The sequence below is a fragment of the Lygodium microphyllum genome, chromosome 1 (genome assembly GCF_053477565.2).
Source record: "Lygodium microphyllum isolate KBCC chromosome 1, Lygodium_microphyllum_v1.1.10, whole genome shotgun sequence".
NCBI classification, from domain to species: Eukaryota; Viridiplantae; Streptophyta; class Polypodiopsida; order Schizaeales; family Lygodiaceae; genus Lygodium; species Lygodium microphyllum.
In genome coordinates this window covers 158247232-158270941 of record NC_141135.1, presented here as the reverse complement: position 1 = coordinate 158270941, position 23710 = coordinate 158247232, and the positions used below count along the sequence as shown (strand labels likewise).

The following is a 23710-nucleotide window of genomic DNA, read 5'->3' as shown; positions in this document are numbered from 1 at the left end:
TGCGAAGCTGAAGACATTCCATGAGCATATTCAGGTGCATAGTATCAATATCATACATCAATACATCCACTAAGGTACTCAATTATTATCATTAAATGGCAATAGGCAGACTTTCATAGTCAATTAGCTTGCTATGATAGTATACAACGGGTATGTCCTAAATAGTAGTTAACAATAGGTCGATCTTAAACATAATAAATAGCAGGTCTCTCCTCAATATAGTGAACAACAAGTCTATCTCTACAACACAATGAACAGCAAGTCTGTCCTGCAATACAGTGAATAGCATGTTTATTCTACAACACAATGAATAGTAGGTTTGTCTTGCACAGAGTAAAGAACATGTCTATCCTACACAGAGTAAATGACAAATTTGCCTTATATAGAGTAGACAAGAGGTCTATCATGCATGGAGTAGACAACAAGTTTGTCCTGCACAGAGTAGATAGCAGGTCTATTCTATTTGCTGCTATTGCTAGCCACATTGGAGCACTTATTGAAGCTCAGTCAAATCTACTTAATGCCGAGAAGGAGCTCACACAAGCTAGAAAGGGGCCTATGAAGCATAGGACTTATGCATATCTTCTTAAAGGGAAACCGTTAAACCTTGAGCTATATGTTTTAAATCCAAGCTAAAGCACATTGAAGGGAAGCTCCTCAAATCAATGCTCTAATACTACTTGAAGGGAGAGGCTCAAGTGAGAGCATGAGCAAGTTGAAGCAATGGAGGAGTGAGCTATGGCAGATGAAGCGAGAGAGAGAGAGAGAGAGAGAAGATGTGAGAACTCCAATAGTCACAATGTGTGATCGGACTTCACTTATTCAAATGTTGTTAAAAGCATAAAGAGTGAAGTGACAGTGATAGACACCCGCCACCTACAGTGTACATGTGTGCAGGTATTATCAATGTAGTAATACATGAGTAACGTAGACACACATGCCTTTACCCCCAAACAATCTTTGGGTGTATCAAGGGTTTTATCTAACAAATTTGTCACATGTGAGCCACCTAAATTTTGTACACTTCATGATAATAATGATTTGCTTGGATAATCATCACATTCTTGATAAGAAATTGAGATTCACAAAGTTAGACAACTGATTTATCAAAAATGTCATGCTTGGGAGGAAAAATATAGACTATAAGCAAGTCAACAAAGGTAGAGATAGAGTTAAACTAGTGAATGTACGATTAGGAATCTTATAGAGGATAACCAAAAAAAAAAAGATTATCTGGCCAAATTAACAATCCCAATTGCCTACGCTAGATTTAGGTTTAAGCAAAGGTAATTCCAAAGCCTTAAAAGTCTAACATAAAGGGTAGCAACTTCAAGCAAAGAATAGAAAAGAATGTAACAAAAATCAACTTCAAAATATGTAATGTAGATGTGAATAGCATTCTAAAATAAACAAGATAGGAGCAATCCAAGTGCAAGTTCACTACATCAAAATGTGTTGAAGAAAATAAGCAAGGATTTTCAAAATCAAGTCCAACCAAAGCAAGTTATGAAAGCATGTGACAATGCTTCAATTATTGGGAAGGGATACCAAGCAATCAATAAACTAGTTGAAATCAACTTAGCAACATTCTCTATGTGCTTTTGCTCTTCCTAGTCCATATATCATTGGAAAGGAGAGATGTCACCAAAATTTTGGTAACCTAAGGTTTTGGGAGACAATAAGCACATCATGGATTCAATGCCTTTCAAATAGGGAAATAAAGACAATGTGCATATTTTTCAATATAATAATGATAAGATAACAATGTTTGGGTGGATCTTCAAAGGGTAAAAATGGCAATTGTGCATTATTAAAAGATGACTCTTAAAGAAGTAAGGAGAAGCTTCGCTTCACAATAAAGCTAAATACACAAAATATTGAAACACCAAAAAACATGAAGAAGCTTGTCTTCATAATAAAATTAGATAAGACAAACATATTGAAACACCAAAAAAATGAAATGAGTGACTTCTAAAGGATACAAAAAAAATCTAAAAATCTAAGCAATGAGCGAAATGCTATATCAATTGAAGAGGTGAAAAAGCTAAAGGTTTCTCTCAAACTTTGATAATGTGCAACACAATGTAGTTAGGGAGTATTGAAAAGAACTATGTGACTATGCAAGCAATGTGGTTGGCAATTTTAATCACAAATGAATGCATGAATGTTTGGACTTGACTACATCTAACTTATAGAATAGAGGGCCAACTCATAACAACTCGCAAGTAAATGCATAAAAGCTTGGACCCAACTTAGGGCCAAGAAGAGTTTCTCTTCAAACTCTTAAAATGCACTTTGCCATTAAACTTAGGCTTTATAAGCTTTACATCTATCAATAGTCCTAACAAGCTCTCTTTTTGATGCAACACATTTTGTTAAAGCATGGCTCATTCTTGTTGAGAATTTTGGACCATTATCACTATGGGACACCAAAGGTATGGAGAAATCACACTACCTAGCAAAAACATTTTACTTTAGAACTACAAGACATGGTGGCATGCCAACAAAAGCAAAATTGCTATGTGGGTATTCAACACTCAAAGAAGCAACTTCAATATACATGTAAAATAAAATATACAAAGAGTTTGGGAATTTCAATGAAGAAGATGCCCATTCGAGAGACAAGATTTATTCGAACCCAACCCACACTAAAGAGGCTTGAACCACCTAATCTATTGGATTAAATGCTTTCCTAAATTCCTCTTCCAACATTATCAAATACCTCCTTATTGTTAGGAATCACAAAGCATACAAAGATGAGCAATAATTTGTAAAATTAAACTCTCCAACACATTGTCAAATCAAAGAAAACAAGTAGAATCCAACCAATTTTCTAAGCCCCTTTATATCTTTGTCAATATTGCTCAAATCACACTAAAAAACATATGAGCTCACAAATTTGTCGCAACCCACTTAAATAATCTAAAAAGCCAAAGAGCTTACAAATGTGGTGATATGTCTTGAATAACATGACAAACATAATCTACATATTTGTAATTCTGCTTATATCTTGAATTACGTGGCAAAGAAAATCTACATATTTGGATTTCCATATATGTTTGGCATCATGCTTATATATTAGATGAAAATAAATATTTCAATAGATTGAAGATCAAGGCTCCCAAACCCTTGACTACCAACTCAACACATAATCTTCATTACAATATGCACCTTAACGGTCAAACCCAGTGGCAGACACTTTTTCAGACTTGAACCCTTAATCTTGGGTCCCCTTGATACCATTATAAGATACCTCCAAAACAACCTACATAACTCACTTAGAAGTTTTTACAGTTGCCTCAGATTTTACATGCGCATCTACCTGTAGGCTCATCCTATAGAGACCTAATACCAAATAGTCTCAAACCCACCTACAATGGGGTTCAGTAAATGGAGCAGGATTACCAGCTTAGGTGCCATTCAACACCACCGTGGCATATTTCTCAGTATCAAAACTACAGATAGGGCAGATAGGGTACTAAGAGTATTAGTCTCCACACCACCACTAACAATTCAGAATTGCGCTGTACATGATTAGAAACAATGAACTCATTTCCTTTAGATCACACTTTTCCGTGCAGTTTGATCAATTGAAAGCTGCATACCACTTTTATGACATCTGGTAGTCAGTACCTTGTCTATACAGCAAGCTGGAAGAGGAAATTATTCATAATTACCATAGTTGAGACTGCATTGCCTTCCTCCCATTGGTATCAACTCCACAACTAGAAATCCATACATTCTACTGTACCCGTCTGATGCTGCAGTGAATTTTCACTATCATTTTCTATTTTTTATGACTATGTTCACACTCCCATCATCAATTTTGAGCTCTCAACCTTCAGAGAATCAGGTGTTAGTAACTCATTATTGCGAGAATCAATTTTTCATGATTCTCAAAACAACACACAAGACCTGATGCTGTTGGCTACTGGTCATTAGAGGCACATGTGCAGCACAATTCAGGCCAGCACTTCCCAATACAAGCACTGAACACACCAATGAAGGCCTTTCTGCATTATGCAATTCTCAGAAAGCTGATATCATATAGGATCCCTTGCCACACCCAGAAAAAATCTTGCTCTGCTAGTCTACAATATTTTTCCAAAGGGGAATCCCCATATACTAATAATAGCGATTTCTTAGTTATTGTATTTCATGTCCTTCACACATGATAATATCCAGGCAGCTAGCTAGTAGTGACAGCCAGAACCATCCAACATGTGTACAATGCACTCACTCCACAGCAGAAAAAATCACATTTTCAGAGAGCAAAAAACCTAAAATTCCTTGGTTCAGTAAATGTGCGACAAAATTTTGAAATGTTGAAAGCATACAATTGATCTAAAGGGCATCCAGTTGAGAGCATCACACAGCAGTGAGCAGAAGTCGGATCAATTGCCGACTAAACTACAAATGACAGATCAAAATTTGTCACAAGACACGTATACAGAATCATAGAGCATCAGCTCATGGTGACTGCGCTCATCCTTCAGTTTGCTCTCTAAGGCGCCTTATCGTACTCCGGACTGTAACAGCACTGGCAGTGCTGCAGTAGCAAACCGCAAAATATTAGACCCAACAATGCATACTTTCCCCCAACTACTCAAAGTTAACATAAACTTACTTTAGGGTGTATGCCCCACCAGCCTTGATCTTTTTACAGTCCTTGCATGACCAAATACCAACAGCTTTCCGCTTCACAGCATACTACCCTCTCAAAGAGTCGAAGCAAAACCAATGAGTGACAAACATTCTTCCTCTAGTGGTGCTTTTATCAAAAATTGATTAAAAGTGCACACTTGCAAAACCAAGCTTCATTGTTAAATATGACATAATCTATCAGATTTGACTTGCCTTTAAAATACACATGTATTAGCCACTTTTGGGTAGCTTAACAAACAAGCAAGTAAGAACTTACCAGAGCTAGTAAACTCTGTTAACACAAATATTAACTTGTCAAAACATCAAAGAGATCACCGCCCCAACCCTTAGGCCATCCACACCATAGGAGAAGGCCTTAGGGAATTTATCCTCACAATCACCGTGCTAGGTGCACTACATTTCCCTTGAAATACATCACCACTGATTTCTACCTCTTTAGGGGCCTCTCTGGTTTCAAAGTAGCATTCTTCCTTGTGCATGTACACATAAGAGACCTCGTCATTTTTTCACATTACTAGAGAACCTACCTTTAACGTAATTACAACTTGTGCTCGTTTTGCATCTTGTGCTTGGAGTTTAAGATCCAAGCAAGAGTGTCTATCACTTTTTATTAGGCATCATATGAATCTCCCATCTAGGAAAATCATTCAGGTGCACTTAAGACATAAAGCCCCTTCCATTGCACAGGGCTGGAACCAACACACTGACATTGTGGTAAACAAAGCATGCTATAGAATTGTTTCTGCGCAGATACATTTTTTGAGAAAGTAGAGAAGCCTATTTGAGCACAAAGCACATCTTCCTTGACTAAAAGGAACACAACAATCTAAGCAATCCCTACCCAATATGAGCTGGCCAAACAACCCTGTTAGGAGAAACTGCAAAGACAATGAGATCCTTGTTAAAGCTAGACAAATCAGGTAATCGGTCAATGGTTTCCTGAGTAAGATTGCGTAACTTCTTGTCTCAAAGAAAATCTGACCGAACATCAGAGTACAGACTGTACAAATAGAAGGTCAGATAGAACAGATGGTCTAAGAAGCTCTGTGAATATGATATCCAGCTCAAGTCTGTGGACAGCCAAGGCCGCCACAGGGATGAAAGTTGAAAATGTGGATGGATGGGCACCAAAAACACAAAATCAGAATCATCGGAAGCTGACTGGTAGCACATCTGCTTGAACATGATTCAACAAGAAGTCAATGTGCATAATGCTCACTCAAGCCATATTCTGCTCATAAAGGCTGTCATGATTCACTGCCATTGTCTGTGGCTTAAGAGTGGCCATATGGAAAGATAAAATAGCCCTTTTGATTAACTCGTACACCCTAAAGTTAGTTCATTGGCCTGAAGTTCCAAAAGGGTTCTAACTACAAAGATCGCCATCTTGATCTATTCAGACAGGGCCTGTTTTCGAAAACAGTTAACAACTACCACTCTCGCCGCCTCAATCCATGTGAAACGAGTTTCTGTTGACAACATCCCTTCTGGATTTTAAAGGAGACTTGACTCAGAAACCTAATTGTTACAAGAAGCACAAACGGGTTAAGGATTTACTCTAACCACGATATGAAAAGTACTAGTGAAGCTCGCATCTTAAATCGATACAATGATTAGTATTATCTCAATTCGCATCATATACTCGGATCCTTACAGAGCAAAGACTCTACAAGTAGCACTGCAATCTCACCTTCCCACAGAACTCGCAGAAATACTTGGCATGTTGACTGACCTCCATCTTCTTGATCTGCTTACGCAGACTCGCGCCATAGCGAGTTCCTGCACAAAGCAAGACCTGAAGTAAGCAGGGAACAAAAAGACGCATACACGCATGAATACAGTCACGCACTGACATAGACCAATGGACATACCGTACTTTCCAACGATTCCAGCCTTTCTCGTTCGCTTCGTCTGGAAGAAGCACAGAAACGACAGGTATTACTACTCAGGCACTTAAAATCCGACGGCAATGCACCATCAACGCAAAAAACTGGAATTGTGACAGAGCGATGGACGTCGACAACAGTCCCTTACCATTGCTGTGCCAAGGGTGCCGAACGGTCCGGGAAGGCCTGTGCAGTTGCGCAATTGTTCCAAAGAGGCTTCGGATGGCTAGTTCCCCTTGAATTATGCTTTCCCTTAGGGTTTTGATTTCGGGTCCGTTTACACCGAGTCCCATTGTCTCTGATATCGATATGATTTTGGGTCCGTTTACACCGAGTCCCATTGTCTCTGATATCGATATAATTAATATAAGTCACCAAAAAGTAAAATAAGTTTAAACTAGGTGGCTTGCCAATCATGGCCGCTAATGACTAGTCTTTGCTTACAAAAGAATTACTAATAACATGCTTCGCCTGTAATGAGTGGTGCGCTTTCACCAGTTAAGTATTGTCTTAGGACTGGTCTCTCAATGTCAAGTATATATAATGTGGAAAAGAGAGCTTGTAAAATGGTTGTATCTCATAAGCTTACTTCTACAATATTTTAGATAGGTAAATCACAAAACGTTGATGCAAGTCCAATCAAAGTTGACACTTATGAAAACTTCACTAAGATAGATAGATGGTTCAAAAGTCAACAACAAAAACTCTATATCAACTTATAAGACAAATTCATCTCGCGCACACACATGCACTTCAATGATAACAAAAAGAGAGAATTATGCAAGGCTTTCCATAAAGACATTGAGAAAACATAAGTTTTAGTTTTCTTACCCAGCATTGCTTAACTACACAAGTGCATTTGGGAGCAAGGAATCATTGGTCCTATTTGAAGGGGAGGGGGGGGATGGTACCCTATCCCTAATTACACCTAATTATATAGGCAATATCTTATTTACCAAAGCTTAAATTTTCCTACAAGGAAATGATGTCAAAAAGTTTTTACATATAACCAACACATGGGATTCAAGATCACTCTTGTTGGGCTTTGTAAGGGAGGAAATTGATTTCCTAATTGGGCTTTTATAGGTCAATTGGGGCTTTAATATAAACGACATCTCACTACAAGGGAACATAGACATAGCAATGTTTGGTTTTTATGCAAATCAGCACAACCAGTAAGAGTGTCGCTATTTACATTGCTAATAGGGAGGGAGGGAGGGAGAGGGGGGGAAGAGAAAAATGAAAAATGGGAGGGCGAGATAGAGAGAGATAGATATAAAGATGAGACACACACACACACACACACACATACACACACACACACACACATAGGGAGGGAGGGAGGGAATGAGAGAGAAATAAAGGGAGGGACACTCAAAGAAATGGATAGAAAGAGATAGAGAGAAATGAGAGAGGGAGGGAGAAAGAGAGTGGGAAAGGGATATTTGTAGATAGAGCGGGAGAGGCAAAAAGAGAACTAAACAAAAATAAAGAGGGAAGAAAGGGAGGGAGGGAGAGGAAGCGATGAATTGAGAGAAAAGTGTATTTTCCACCATGACATAGAAATAGACAACAATAAGGGCCATGACATTCAAGATCGAGAGGTGTATCTTAATCAGTGTATCCCATGTCCTTGCACTCAATGAAAGCTTACAATTCAATGAAAACATCATTTATCTATAAATCACGTGCGATGCTTTGGCAAGTTTCAACTAGAAATCATTAATCAAGTGGTCTTGGACTTTGAGTTAATGGTAAGCAAAACGTGTACCAATCATGCTTTGCAATCAAACTCTAATTGAAAAAGACTTCAATAATATTAAATGTGCCCTAGAAATGTCCATAGAGAGGTGTCCGTCTATCCTAAGCAATGTTACAGCCTATAAGAAGAGTTCATGGGCATATAATGGAAGGAGCACCCTAGTAATAAACCTATTAGAGGGCATCCTGCTAAGTGCACCCTCGACACCAGAATACATCAAGGACCTTCCTCAAATCTTAGAGCCTGGGATTAAGGCAATGATCAATGCATTACTATCCATGGATGCTAGGTCATCTGATCCATTGAGAGAGGAGATGTCCATACCATTATACGATTGGTACCGGGTGGCTCACTTAAAGATGCTCCTTGTACTCCTAAGTATATGGGTAAAGTACAGATGGAGTAATGCAAGTGTGATCAAGTTATTTAGGTACATACTACACTCCTTTGTCTTTGATGTTTAATAATAACAGTTTTTTATTTCTTCAAAGGTGTTTGGGTTTTTTGAGGCTGCTAAAATGTCACATATTGCCATATGGAAACACAATGCAAAAGCTTGGCATGGATTATAACAATATTCATGTATGTGTCAATCATTGTGTGCTCTTTCAAGGAGAATACGAGTCCATAGAAACATGTCGGAAGTGTGGTTCTCATAAGTATCAACAAGACATGCAAGGGCAATCCATCTCTCAAAAGGTTCTCACACACATTCTACTTATATTATGCATCCATCATCACATGTTTCGCAGCATGGCGAGCTTGACAATGTGGCATACGCAAAATAGATCCATAGATGGAATCCAATGAATACCAACAAACTTGCAAGCATGGAGTCACATTGACTCCACCTTTCCAAGCTTTGCACAAGAGCCAAGGAATCTTTGGCTCAATCTTGCTATGGATGGCATGAATCCATTCGGACTCCACTTGACTTCTTACAATGTGTAGCTAGTATTCTTGTGAAATACAGCATCCCACCATGGCTTTTTATGAAGAAAGAATACCTGATCCTTAGTTTGATTGTTCCTGGGGGGTACTATAAAGTCAAGAATATGGGCATCTATCTTCGTTCATTAGTTAATGAGCTCAAGATTTTGTAGGAGGGGATTGCTATGGAAGACATGAGCAAGCATATTGAGAATAGGTTTGTTAATATACAAAGCCATTCTTATGTGGACCATGTATGTCTTTTTGAGGTACGAGGAGTGCTCATGTAAATGACATTTTCGTTCTCATTGCTAATAACTAACATGGCTCATTTATATTTGCGTTGACTAGAGGGCTTCCAAAGATCACGGGCCATGAAGAAAATGATTTATCAAGGACATGCCTATTCTTGGCAGAGAGCCATGATTTGAGAGCACAATTCCTTGGGCAACCCCTCACATGAGTGAATGCAAGAGCATTGACTTTGTGGACTCTTGGTTGTGCAAGCCTTACTTGATTGACATGTGTTATTGGGGCATTTGTAGAAGAAGTATTAAGTTCTTGAAGAATGGCTGTTGTACCTTGGGCTAGCTCTTTTTGGCTTGTTAATATTCCTCTATATACCTTGCATAGGGAGTGAAGTTCCTGTTGCATTAGCAAAAAGGCATTTGTCATGTCATTTCTAGCTTGTTGTGTTCCTGAAGTAATAGGAGAGAATGATTGTAATCGTTGGGATGTTGTCCTTGGTTGGTGAAGATTTTCCAATTTGAGGGGCACAAACATGTTTGCTTGTCCCTTAGTTTTCTGAAGCAAGTGTACCAGGATTTGGCAAATCATATTCCAAAATTGGTATGAGTGGAAGATGGTCCACAAGGAATCACTTCCAAGTGGAATGCAACAATTCTCAATTTTCTATGAGTTGCCATATTGGACCCATTTATAGATCGACTATTTGTTGGATCCCATATACATTTTTAAGAATATTGGCACCTTGTTGTGGAACCATATCATAAGAAAGAGATATACTCTGGGGACACAAATGGATTTAAAGGATAGAGGTAAGATGGAGGCACTTTGGCCCCACAAATGAGCTTTGATGGTTGTGTGCAATTACCTCATGCTCCTTGGGTCCTATCCACTAAAGAGGAGTATATGGTGAAGAAAATTATAAGGTTATCCACACATTGATGGGTATAATACATTCTCTAAGGTCTGCATTTTCTAAAGATGACCAACTAATAAGACTAAAATCACATGATTGGCATAAGATATGCCAAGATTGTCTCGACCTTGATAATAAGTACAACCAATATTTCATTACTTTTGTATTGATCTATGGTTTGCAATGCATTAAATTTCTGGCAGTTTGTACTACCGATTGCAATCGCAAGGTGTCTCACTCCAAATATATATTTGGTGATTTGTAAGTTGTCAATTTTAGTGTAGTGGATCTTGCAGAAGGAGACCAAGACATCCTCCATTGAATAAGCAAGGCAAGGAGCTATGGAGATAGTATGTCTCTTTGAGAAGTACTTACCCATGAGCATGCTAATGATACATACTCACCTCCTAGTACATCTCATAAACGAAGTGAAGATTGTAGGACTGGTCCATACCTAATCAATGTTCTTCTTAGAGTACTTCATGAAAACCTTGAAAGGCTTTATGTGACAACAAGCTCATCTAGAGGGTAGCATGGCTGAAGGTTGGCTAGTGTTGGAGGCATTGGTCTATATTTCAAAGTGACTGCCAATAATGGATTTAGATAACATGATGTTGTGGATGCTAAAGGATGATGATAGACTAACAAGAGATGTGGTGGCCATAAGTGGGATAGAGAAGATGATGGATGGTGCTATGGAGGAGAAAGTGAATCATTTTTGTATGTTGCATCATGCATCCATATAGAAGTGGCTTGGTAGGTACAAGTAGGTCAGAATGGAACGAAAAACAACATGATTAGAATTTTGACATATATATCGTTTCTTCCGAGAGAAGTGGAGCAAATCTTGACATCCTTGAAGTCTTTCTTCATAGATTTGTGAGTGATCTACACTTATAGCAACAAGCAGCATGCCATTGTTAAGGCAAGACAACAATACAAGGTTGCATAGACATTTGTTCGTAACCTAGACTTGTAGTTGACTAAAATCATTTAGGAAGATACCTTGGCAAAAGAGGTTCAAGAGGAAGGGCATTCACTCACAAGAAGAAGAAGTGAAAGAAGAAACATGGAGATTCCTACAAAAGAGCAACAAGAAAGGCACAATACATGTAGCAGGAAAGGCACCATACATCCATGGCTATTGCAATTGCCTCCTGAAAGTCCTTATAGTTGACTGGGGTTTCAATACATTGCAATAGCAAAAGAAAAGTAACATGTACAAAGCATGCTTTCAACTATGAAGACTCTAAGGCTATGATTGATCTGAATCTTGATATTGTGAATTTAGCACGATCCGTGCTAGTTTATGCTGACTAGAAAAGCATCAAAAGGAACTTCTTCTCCATGATTCCTTTTTTGCTCACTGCTTCTTCTTGGGTGGCAACATTAAGCCTATCCATCTTCTTCAAAATATCTATGGCTAATGCACAAGTTGATTATGGGCTCTCCTATCTCAAGCTCAAAATGTTTAGATCTATCCTATTCACTGAAGTTCTTAGATTTATCATGCAGCTTCAAGTAAATCTATTTGCTGTTATAAATGTCCAATTTGACAAACTTGCAATTCGGACTATCAACCCAAAGAAAGCTTAGACATGTGCAATGATGTTAGTAGATTTGTAATCACAACTCTAGGGTTCAATGCAACCATTGCCCACATCCTATGGCACTTCCTTTGCAGAGACAATGCAAGTCCTTCAATTGCCTATTTGATGCACCATATCGTGATACTTTAGTAGCACCAATGTCACTTGTAGTTTGAGACTAATAGTATGCTATCATTTATAGCTTTAGTAGCCACAATGCCACAACTCTTGTACCATTTATCCCAACTGCCACAGTACTATAGCTGCTTTACATAGGTGTGTGGAGAAGAAGGGGCTTTTCGGTGTGACAAAAGTATTTTAACAAAGGGCTATTTTGCAGCTTCGGCGCTATGCAATTGTTGCAAGTCCTTTGTAGTTTCTGGCTATGTGCTTTTGTCTTAGGCTCTTCCTCAATTGAGCTTTCTCTATGGTAAGGCAGATCTCTCATCGTGTCTTGTTCACTTACAAAAGGTTGTGAGTTACTGCCCTTAATGTCTTGCAAGATACCTTATGCTCTCATTGTTATTCCCACTCTAGCACAATAAGGCATATAAACTTGGCTATTAATAAAGGTGCTGAGATCTTTCCAAGTCCTAAACATAGTAGCGTCCCTTCCGCTGTACTTGAAAGATATGTGAGTGCTTGCCTTCAATCTTAGGCCTCTTTAGCTAGCAGTGGATTGATAGACAAGGATGCAAATGCATCTACACCATGTTCACTAGGCTCTCTAGTTAGTAGCTCACCTTCTATAGAAGTGTTGGATAAATAACCAAGTGATAGTGTCTTTCACAAATGTTCTTTGAATATGTGTATGAGTGCATAGCAACATGAAACGTAGAGCTAGAAGAGAAGGGGCTTTCCTTTTGAGATCATGAGAATTTTTAATGCAATTTGGCAATCTTGCAATTAACCATCAAGAAAATTGTGCTATTATGAGGCTATCCTTTTTGGCCCAACACTTTGTGTTTGTGGATGCACATAACCTACTGAAGTTCTTCACGAGGAAAAAAATTATGCATTTAACCAATCATCTCTTCTCATTCAGCATTTGGAAGCTTCTGATGCTTATCAAGCAACAACTGCACGAAGAGTAGAGATGAAATTGGTGATAGTGCTTCTATGAATACTTTTGGGCATGAATAGTAACAACTAGTGCAGTTAGATATTTTAGTAGCACAACTAAAAGGAAAGTTGGTGAATTAGAGTGAATTAAATTGGAGGATGAGGAATGATGCATTTGGGGTGTTTTCAGTTTCAAACTCACATAGAGTAACTTATATTGAGTATCATCAAGCTCTATCTATTTCTTCAGAGGTGTGCAGATTATTGATGTGTTCTTGGATTTGAGGTTTTGCAAGGTATAATGATTGGAATTTTTTGTATCAACATCCCTTGCGCTAATCGTGTTGTTGTTACATAGTTTGTATCTACGAAAATAGTAACTTTATCAATGAGAAAGATGCCTAGACTATTGGAGGGAGTTTTAGCCACATATGTAGTAGAATACGATCCTAAAGGTCATTAAGAAGAACTTGGTGAAGATGGAGATCGAAGTAGTAAGATCGAGAAAGGCATTTTTAATGGGGCTGCTAGCTTTTCCCCACGGAACCTAAGCTAAGCTCCATAATAGATGTTTAGCAATAGATTCATGATTGGGGATGTTGGTTAAACTGAGTGACAACTTTAAGTCTAAAGAGGGTGAATATGCATCATCTCTAAGTGAAGGATGCAACATTCTACTAGCAAATGCTAAACCATTAGTGTGGATGCGATGGAGATTGAGGATTAGACATTTATGTGTCATCTAGAAGGACATCCTTGTTGATACAATGCAGCATTGCCCTAAAAACTGGAGCTTTCATATCTTGAACTTGGATGACATTGTAGTCTATGTCAAGCATGGGACCAAATAGTGTGTTCATAACCAAAGCATCATATAACAGAGGCTGAGCAGCTTGATAGTCTAAAATGGTCAAGATCTCTCACAGCTCATGATGAGTGCTATATAATTGCTACATTATCTTCACATGTAGATTGGAGCTCATTTGAACTTGGGAATGTGAACCTAATATTTCATAGCAACTTTCATAGTATCCAGTTCAACCGTAGGATATTTTAACCTTGCTTTTGAAGAGAATTGTCCATCAACATCATCTGCAACAAGTGTTGGAGTTGTAGCTACAATTGGTATAGGAGTAGCCAGTAACATCGTCTGCATCAAGTGCTAGAAATGCAAATTGCAACTGATACAATAGGTATAGTATTGTGGAAACTGGGATAAATGGTATAAGAGTTGTGGCTCTGTGGCTACTATGGAGCTATAAATGACAACATATTATCAGTCTCAAAGTACCAGTGATATTGGTGCTATTGAAGTATAACCTAGTGACATTGGTGCTATTGAAGTATCACCATATGGTGCATCGAATAGGGCAATTGAAGGACTTGCATAATGCATTCTTCTCTTGGACCTCCCACCATTATAAGGGGTGTGTACCTTACACCACCATTACAAGGGGCGTGTGCATTGTTGCTTCTTACATTTCTTTCTTTCCTTGAAATCAAAGATTACAGCTATGGTTGCTTTGATTGTGGCTTATTCAGGCTTCTTTTTCATTTTATATGTACTCTTCAATCTAGGTAACTAGCTTTTTTACATGCATGGAGCATTATGTTCTCCTCTAATGGTCTATTTTGAGTCAATATGTAAGGAGCTAGAATGATGTAAGGGTTTGTAGGTCAAGTCATAGTTGTTGGACTTGATGGTGAGAAGCTATTCAACAATAGTCATTGTATGACAACCAAACCTTTTCCACTGTGTATGTAAGGTGAACCATTTTTGAAGACAGACTCGAATTTTGCAAGAAATTGATCAAGATCTACTAAATCTATTAGTGTTAATTCTACACAATTGCACTTGAAGGAGTATTTAAGTGTCCCTTGAGAGCTTTTTCTCATAAGACTTGAGTTGTAATTAGTTGCTTATCAAATTACGGGATGCTTGATGAATATGAATTCAAAATCCTCACATGAGTAGGGTAGAGATTTCACAACTTTATCTATATTCTCATATAGGAGACCCAAATCTAATCTTTCATATCTACAAGCTAATAGGGTGAAGGTAGTGTTAAGTTGTGAAAGGTGAGAAGGATCGAAGCTTGCTTGGAAGTGAGCTATGGCAGAGAGCAAGATCAAGAAGAGAGAGAGACACAAATGGGAACTCCAACAGTCACAATGTGTGACCGGGCCTTCCTTTATTCAAACTGTCACTAAAAGAATAAAGAATAAAGTGATGGTGATGGGCGCCCACCACTTGCAGTGTGCAGTGGCGGGTATTGTCAATGTAGTGATACACGGGCGGCTAGGCAGAGGCGCCTTTACCCCCAACAACCTCCGACTTAAAGGTGAATTTTCCCTAGTGAGGAGTGAAAAGGAAAAGAAAAGACAGTACAATGTACACATGTACAATAGGATGAGGAAAAACATCATCTCATCCAACGCCCATCAATCTCCCGAGGAAGGCAAAGTGCTCAATAGTGAGGCTTTTCATCAGCAAATCTATAGGATTTTCATAAGTGGAGATATTGACAAGGTCAACAGACTTGTGCTCCATGATGCCATGCACCTCACCTCAATGTGTTTCATCTTCGCATGAAAGACCCGATTCTTGGCTAGTTGAATAGCACTCATAGAATTCAAATACAGCGTAGGTATAATATCAATCCCAAGGTCATGAACCAAATGGCCTCCTTGCAAGCCTCAATGGCCGCAACATACTCGGCCTCAATGGTAGAGAGAGTCGTACACTTCTGAACCCTAGACATCCAAGAAACAGCACCTTTAGCATAGGTAAAGACATAGTCGAAAGTGGACTTCCTACTATCTGCATGTCCTGCATAATTGGTGTCTGTGTAGCCCACAACTCCTGTATCCTGGCTACCATAGAAAATACACATATCTGCTGTGCCCTTCAGGTATCTCATGATACCCTTTACGGCATCCCAATGCTTTTTGCCAGGTGTAGCCATATAGCGTGCCACAACACCAACTACAAAGGCAATATCTGGATGAGTGGCTATCGTGGCATACATCAAACTGCCCACTGCTGATGCATAAGGGATCTTGGCCATCTCGGCCCTCTACTCATCCGTCTGTGACAATCAGTCTCTGAAACCTTCACATAAGAAGGTAATGGACAGCCAATAGGCTTTACGTCCTGCATGCGGAAACGCTCAAGGACTTTATGAATGCACTCCCTTCGTGAGAGGTAGAGTAGTCCTTGATGCTTGTCGCACTTAATGTGCATACCAAGAATGTGAGAGGCGTGTCCCAAATCCTTCATCTCAAAGCTCTTATTTAGCTGAGATTTAAGAGCATCCAGCTCATCATAAGATTTCCCTGCTATCAACATTTCATCCACATAAAGTACCAAAATAAGCAATAAGCCATCACGGGCTTTCTTTGTGTAAAGACACGGATCCATAGCACTCCTGCTGTAGCCTTGTGACTGCATAAAGGCATCAAACTTATGATACCACTCCCTAGGTGCCTGCTTCAAGCCATAAAGACTTTTCTTCAACTTGCACGCTAGGTGCTCCCTGCTAGGTTTTGCAAAGCCCTTAGGCTGCTCCATGTATATCTCATCATGCAAATCCCCATGTAAGAATGTAGTCTTGACATCCATTTGGTACAAGTCCAAGTCAAGCTGCACGACTAAGGCCAAAACCAAGCATAGGGTGGTCATCTTGACCACAGGAGAAAAGACTTCATCAAAATCAACTCCATGCTCCTATTTGAAACCCTTAGTGACAAGTCTTGCCTTATAAGCTCGCTTGGGGTTTCCAGGGGTACTTTTCAGCTTGTACACCCATTTGCATGGCAAAGCCTTCTTGCTCTGAGGTAGTGCAACAAAATCCCAAGTCATATTCTTGTGTAGGGAGACTATCTTAGACTGCATAGCCCTCTCCTAGGAGTGATTGTCACCCTTGCGCATGGCCTCATCATAGGTGAGAGGCTCTCTTGCATCTGTAACCAAGACATAATGCATCGAGGGCTCAAATCTATCAGGTGGACGCCTATCTCTAGTAGTAGACCATCTCATGGCAGGCTCTGCGGCCAGTCTAAGACCCTGGCCATGTGTACCAACTGCTCCTCCTAGAATATAACCCTGCGTATCTCTACCACCTTCTCAGGCTGCCTATGCATCTTGTCTTCATGGAAGACTACATCATGGCTATGAATGACTTTCTGCGCTTGCAGATCCTAGAGGCAGTAACCCATCTCGCCTGCATCCCCATAGCCAAGGAAAATGCATTTGACACTCTTAGGATCCAACTTAGTATGCTTGTCTTTGGGCACATGGAAGAATGCCTCACATCCAAAGACATGTAGATGCGCATAAGATGGAGGTTTCCAAGACCATATCTCCTCTAAAAACTAGAAATCCAAACCATTAAAAGGTGATCTATTTATGACATGCATAGTTGTACTGACTGTCTTAGCCCAAAAGCTCTATGGTAAGCTTGCATGGCTAAGCATACTGCGTACATGCTCCTGGATGGTTCTATTCATCCACTCAACCAAACCATTCTGGGGTGGGGTATAGGGGGTGGTCAATTGATGCTTAATACCCCTCTCGTTACATAGTTTCTCAAAATCACGTGACACATATTCTTCCCCATTGTTAGTCCTAAGGCATTTCAGCCTATGCCCAGTCTAGTTCTCGACCAATGCAAGCCATATCTGAAACATAGCCAAGACTTCTGACTTAAGATTAATGGGGTAAGCCCAGACTTTACGCGAAAAATCGTCAATGAACGTCACAAAATACTTTGCACCACCCACAGACTGATAGGGCATGGGTCCACAGACATCCGAATGTACCAATGCTAAGGGCTCACTTATGCATGTCCTACCAAACTTCTTATGCGTATTCCTAATTTGTCTGCCATAAAGACAATGCTCACATGAATCAAAACATGCATAGTCAAGGAGTGGTAAGTACTGCAAACCATAAAGTATTTTCATTCCCTTTAAGGACATATGGCCCAAACAGGCATGCCAAAGAGATACATGTGGGATGGAACCCACTGACAAAACATGGTCAACAAAGGACCCATCAACTACAAGAGGATAGAGGCTGCCAACATTGGCACCTCTAGCAAGCACAAGTCTCCCCATGGGTGATCTTCCAGGAGGCAAAATCCCCAAATGAAACATGAAACCAAGCATCATCAAGCTGCCCTGTAGACATAAGACTGCGTGTAAGCATAGGTACATGACGTACATCCTGTAACAGAAAAGTACTGCCAGTAGAGAACTGCAAATGTACATCCCCAATGCCAATAATAGCAAGTGACATGTCATCACCCAAGCGAACTAAACCAAAGACAGTGGGGTAGGAGTGGAACCACTCACGACATGGTGTAACATGAAATGAAGCACTAGAATCCAAAAGCCAGCACTGCACATACATAGAGTGAACATCGATTAACGACATACCATCACAAGAACTAACTGCAAGTATGTACTCCCCATCGGAGTCATCAATTTGCATGACATTTATCTCCTCGATTTTCACACTGGATTTCGTAGGCATAATGCTGTGATCAGAGGACTTTTTCTCTATACTTTGTCTTTGCCTTTCCCTTTGCGCTTCTCATTGCGCAACTCATGACACTGTGGGTGTATATGACCCTTCTTGCTGCAATGATGACATGTCACATTAGCATTTCTCCCACAAGACTTGCTGTGTGACTTACCACGCAACTTAGACCTAGACTTTTGCAAGTCTCTGCCACTGCCATTCCCATGGTCATTCTTGCCATTACCATCTCTGCCTCTAACAGTCAAAGCATGCGACACACATCCAAGTTCTTACGGTTGATCTTTTCCTACAGAAGAGCACTCTCTACATCAGGCAAGCTCAAAATAGTAGCAGGAGCACATAGGGCAGTGCGGAATACATCCCATGACTCACTTAGAGTCCCAAGCAAAAACAATGGAGTAACCTCATCATTAAAGGTAATACCCTGCGAATTCAAGTTCTTGAGAATAGCATGGAACTGGTTCAAATGAGCATACATTGTCATATTCTCCTTCATGCGCCAGTCCATATGCTGCTTCAACCAATATATCTGACTTGCTGGACTTTTCTTATCATAGAGATTCTTAATTTTATCCCAAAGCTGCCAAACACTCTGTGCTTCCTCAACCACATTGTAATGCACCTGTTCAGTTAGAGACAAGATGAGGGTGGACTTGCATAACTCATCAAGCTCATCCCATTTGTCATCAGTCATAGTTTTAGGCTGCTCGCCATGCTGCCAAACACTCTGTGCTTCCTCAACCACATTGTAATGCACCTGTTCAGTTAGAGACAAGATGAGGGTGGACTTGCATAACTCATCAAGCTCATCCCATTTGTCATCAGTCATAGTTTTAGGCTGCTCGCCATGCATCCTTACGGGCTCTATATGCAATTTCTACACCAATACCTGTCAAACTCGGCTCTTCCAATAGGCATAATTTGTAGCATTAAGCTTAGTAATGTTGAAGATAGCATTGCTAGTGGAAGAATAACCCATAATGCAGTCCAAAACAATGCAGACAGCTCAAAACTGCTTGTTGTTTTCTACTGTAAACAATCAAAATACCACCAAAACCAAGGCAAAATGACCACGAACTAATAGCTAATGATGCTGCCCACCAAGTACCATCAAAAGTACATAAAATCAGTATGATACAGCATGAAAGCTCCACATCAGTCTATACATAACTGCTTGCTCAGAAGACTGTCAAAGCACCAAGTCAACCACTAATTGTCAAAGCACAGTCTTAGAAGACTTAAAGCTCAATAGCATAAACTACCTACTCAATGTCTGTCAAACATCCAATGATACTCCCATTGGCACAAAAGCCATATGGATCAAGCCAAGAAGCTCAAGAAAGGCATATGAGAGCACTAGTGACGAAAGATCCAAGACCAGACATCAATAAGACATCATGAGCATATAGGCTCTGTAGCCTCCAATTAGAGCATCCATAGACATCAACTGTATTCCACATACAACACTGGAAAGCCAAGAAATATCCCAAGTAAGTTTTGGGAAGTGAGATGCAAGCCAAGATAAGGCACTTGTAGCAATCAGCTCCAAACAATGTAAGTAGCATGTAGTAGTGGCATAGGCCAAGCATGTCAAGACCGGTCAGACATAGGTAACATACATGCCATATGTACATCCAAGACGGAGCATCAAATGCATTCCAAAGCTGAGCTCAAGGTCAAATGAAGATGCGGAACCAAAGACAAGCTCAATGCCGTACCCTGAAGGTCAATACTTCATTGCATATCCCAAAGACATAGCCCGAAACCAATAGGCATAACCAAACTGGAGGTAAAATAACCTGTCAACCAAGGTAGCATAAATCCCAACCAACAACAAAGTGTCCACATCCAAATCAAGGCTCAATAGCTCTCAAATAGCATATCCGGGCATAAAGCATGATGATCAAGCATCAATACATCCAACAGGACACCCAAATGTCAACAAAGAGCATTATGCATAAGCCGTCCCTGATAAAACCTTGATGTGCCCAAACAATGTATAATAGTAAATCCCTGCATAAATCGAGCTATGGAAGCTCAAACCAAGTCCCAAAGCATCTCAAAAAATTGGGCAAACATCCCCAAAGCATCTGGGCATCAAATACCAAGCCTCGGGAGCATCACATAAGCTAAGAGCATGACATTTTCTTGTTGTAAATCAACTCAAATCTGTTGCAAAAAATATTGTGATTAGAATTTGGAAAATCTGACATCTCCATCGCACCCGGAGCATGCCAAAAACCCAAGTTAGACTCTTACCTTGCCTAAATCGGGTTCCAGATGCCTGAGATATGAGAAAAAATGGAAAATTTGAGCCAAATTTTGAAACAGATGCAAAAAAACGTGAGCTACTACTATGGGGCCTATTGGTTATCTGAGGATAAGGGGGCAAATGGGGGCATACAAGGTGCCCAATGAAGCCAAGGAACACATGCAAAGAGCCTATGAGGGTCGAGGGGAGGCGGGAGATGAAATCTTACCTCGGGGGGAAGAAGCCATGGCTGGCATTGAAGCTCTAAGCTTTAGGTCTTCAATCCAGGCTGAAGTAATGCCGGGCCAATCTCCATGATCAAGCTCTGATCCAAAACTCTAATACTAGTTGAAAGGTGAGAAGGATTGAAGCTTGCTTGGAAGTGAGCTATGGCAGAGAGCAAGAGCAAGAAGAGAGAGAGACATAAATGGGAACTCCAAAAGTCACAATGTGTGATCGGGCCTTCCTTTATTCAAACTGTCACTAAAAGAATAAAGAATAAAGTGATGGTGATGGGTGCCTACCACCTGCAGTGTGTAGTGGCAAGTACTGTCAGTGTAGTAATACACGGGCGGCTAGGCAGAGGCGCCTTTACCCCCAACAAGTTTTTTAATGCATGTGATGATATCTTCACATGTATCCATGGTTGTATTAATAGCTAGTTCGAAATTGGATGGTCTCTTGTAAGAGGGTTTCATGCCTAGATGCAAATCTAGCTTTTTAGAACTTGTTTGGTTTATACACTTAGCCAATTTGGGTGGGAAATTTGGTCAATCTTAGACTCATGTGTCATTAGGATTAGAGGTGATTTCTATTTGTGATAGAACTTGTTTGGTGAGTGGCTACTATGGAAGCAACATTGTTATTTGTTGATAGTGCCTTATGGCCAATCTCAGCCAGTCTCACTTTGAGATAGTGGTGTCCATAGGTTTGTCCATAGGTTTGGACATTGTGAGGCAATTGGTAGTCATTGAGGACTCTTTAAGTCCCTTTGAGATAGTGGTGTCCATAGGTTTGGATGTCGTGAGGCAATTGGTAGTCATTGAGGACTCTTTAAGTCCCTTTTGGCCACTAATAGCCTGGGTGGTTGTTTTTTGCTGAAGCTTTGAGCTTTCTCTCATTGTCAATGTGTTTGATAAGTGTTTCTGCTAGATTTCCATTGTCATAGAGGTAATTTCTAGAGTTGCCACAACACGTGTTTTTTTGCTATATACCAACATAAGTTTAGTGTTCTAGGTCTTGTATTGTGTGACTTGATTCCATGATTGTTTCTATGATTTGAGTGATGTTTGTGGTTGTGGTTGTGATTGAGATGATTTGACTATTGTAGGTGATAGTGTTACTATAGCTTTAGCATGTGATAGATGATTGCACAGCCTTTGATATCCAAATCCATGGATTTCCTACATAATAGCCTTGAGCTTGTAGAAAGGCTTTCAAAACCCATGTGGTTTTGGTCCGACTACATCATTGGCATCTCAATTTTGGAAGTAGATTTCTACAATTTTTTAGCACAAGGAGTAGTCTCCATGCTTTCGCATTCAACATTGGGAATGTACTTTTGGTGAGTCATGATTGATTTGGTTGCCTTGCTCACTAGTTATTGGTGGTTGCTTATGCTTTGACAAGATTGTTGAGCAAGGTTTTACTCCCCTCCTTAGGATTTTAATCATGAGGTTAAGGACATCAATGGTATTGTGTGCTTCAAAGAAACAAGCACGCTTATTGAAAGATATGATGATTGTCACATTGGATAGTGCTAGGTATTTTTGTTGGGTGTCATAATCAATTGTGCAATTGGCTTTGCCTTTTGAGTGGTCAACCCAACAAGGTTTCTTTCCCAACTCATTTTGTATTGGGCAACACATTAAAAATGGTAGGTAGGCTTTTGGTCTCAAAACAATCAACATTACCTTGCGCTTTCTTGGAAGTGTGTAAGATGTACCTCTATATGGGTTGACTTTGGTAGTGATAAAGATCATTTGAGGTCACCCAATATCAGTTAAGTCTTCATTTCATGATATTGTATTTAGCTCCTTTGTCAAATAGAGTATCAATTGCATGCTCTTTCTTTGCAATGAGCTTGATTCTCATTCTTCATTGTGGCTCTTACTTCTCCCCACTTCATCAAGTAGTCAATTGTGATTAATATATTTTGCTTGCAAGTATTGAGCTACAAGACTTATAGGTCCAAAGAAATTGATCCCCCACTTCTCAAAGGGTCCAACACTTCAAGATACTCAATCCAAGTTCAATCACAGTCCATTTTGACTACAGTGGTGAGCAATGCATGTGTTTCTCTTGGTTTAGAGTCGACAATGATTTGCTATATTGCATGCCTATTAGTATCATAGTTGATTGTTTCAAATTTGCTACATGAGGCTTCTCCCTTGAATTCAAAATTGGTATATTGGCTTCTATATTTGGTTTATCAAAATATTCATCATTTATTAGTACATCATCATCTAGAACTATATCATCATTTAGAGCTTCACTCTTCTTTAGAAGGGCCTAGTTATATAGAGAAGGTTCAAGTCGTGCACCTTGCTCCACTTCCATTTCTAAGCCTCTAGGAGTTCTTTGAGAGGTTTTAGGTTTGAGAAGGGAAAGTCAATGGTCGCAAGCACATGCATCCAATCTTTCTCGCCATCTAGATAGGTATGTACTTGGTGATTGGGTTGTAGGTTGATGAGCTTTTAGAATTTCCCTTTAGTATAACCAAGATGGAAACTAGGTCAATGTGCAAGATCTTCCATATGGTCCATCTCCATTATGATTGCTCCTTGTGATTTTCATGTGTTCCTCATCCACAATCTACTAGAGCAAGACATCATAATCAACTCCTTTTATGAAGATGA

The 23710-nt window shown here is 39.7% G+C and overlaps 1 protein-coding gene across 1 annotated transcript; it reads right to left on the bottom strand.

The window, feature by feature from the left end:
- Positions 1-4261: 4261 nt before the first annotated feature.
- On the bottom strand, positions 4262-6818 carry LOC148041870 (large ribosomal subunit protein eL43z). The gene is made up of 5 exons (XM_087683577.1): positions 6700-6818; positions 6537-6576; positions 6356-6444; positions 4628-4710; positions 4262-4549 (listed from the first exon to the last, which is right to left on the bottom strand). Exons 1-5 carry the CDS (start codon positions 6700-6702, stop codon positions 4486-4488), a joined length of 279 nt encoding a protein of 92 aa, XP_087539703.1. The 5' UTR covers positions 6703-6818; the 3' UTR covers positions 4262-4485.
- Positions 6819-23710: the final 16892 nt, after the last annotated feature.

Bases quoted from the DNA above. Each gene is read 5' to 3' on its own strand.
- LOC148041870 (XM_087683577.1), bottom strand. The intron at 6,445-6,536 runs GTATGTCCATTG...TGCTTTGTGCAG, and splicing joins TGGAATCGTTGGAAAGTACG to GAACTCGCTATGGCGCGAGT. The intron at 4,711-6,355 runs GTGAGATTGCAG...TTGAGAGGGTAG, and splicing joins TCTGCGAGTTCTGTGGGAAG to TATGCTGTGAAGCGGAAAGC.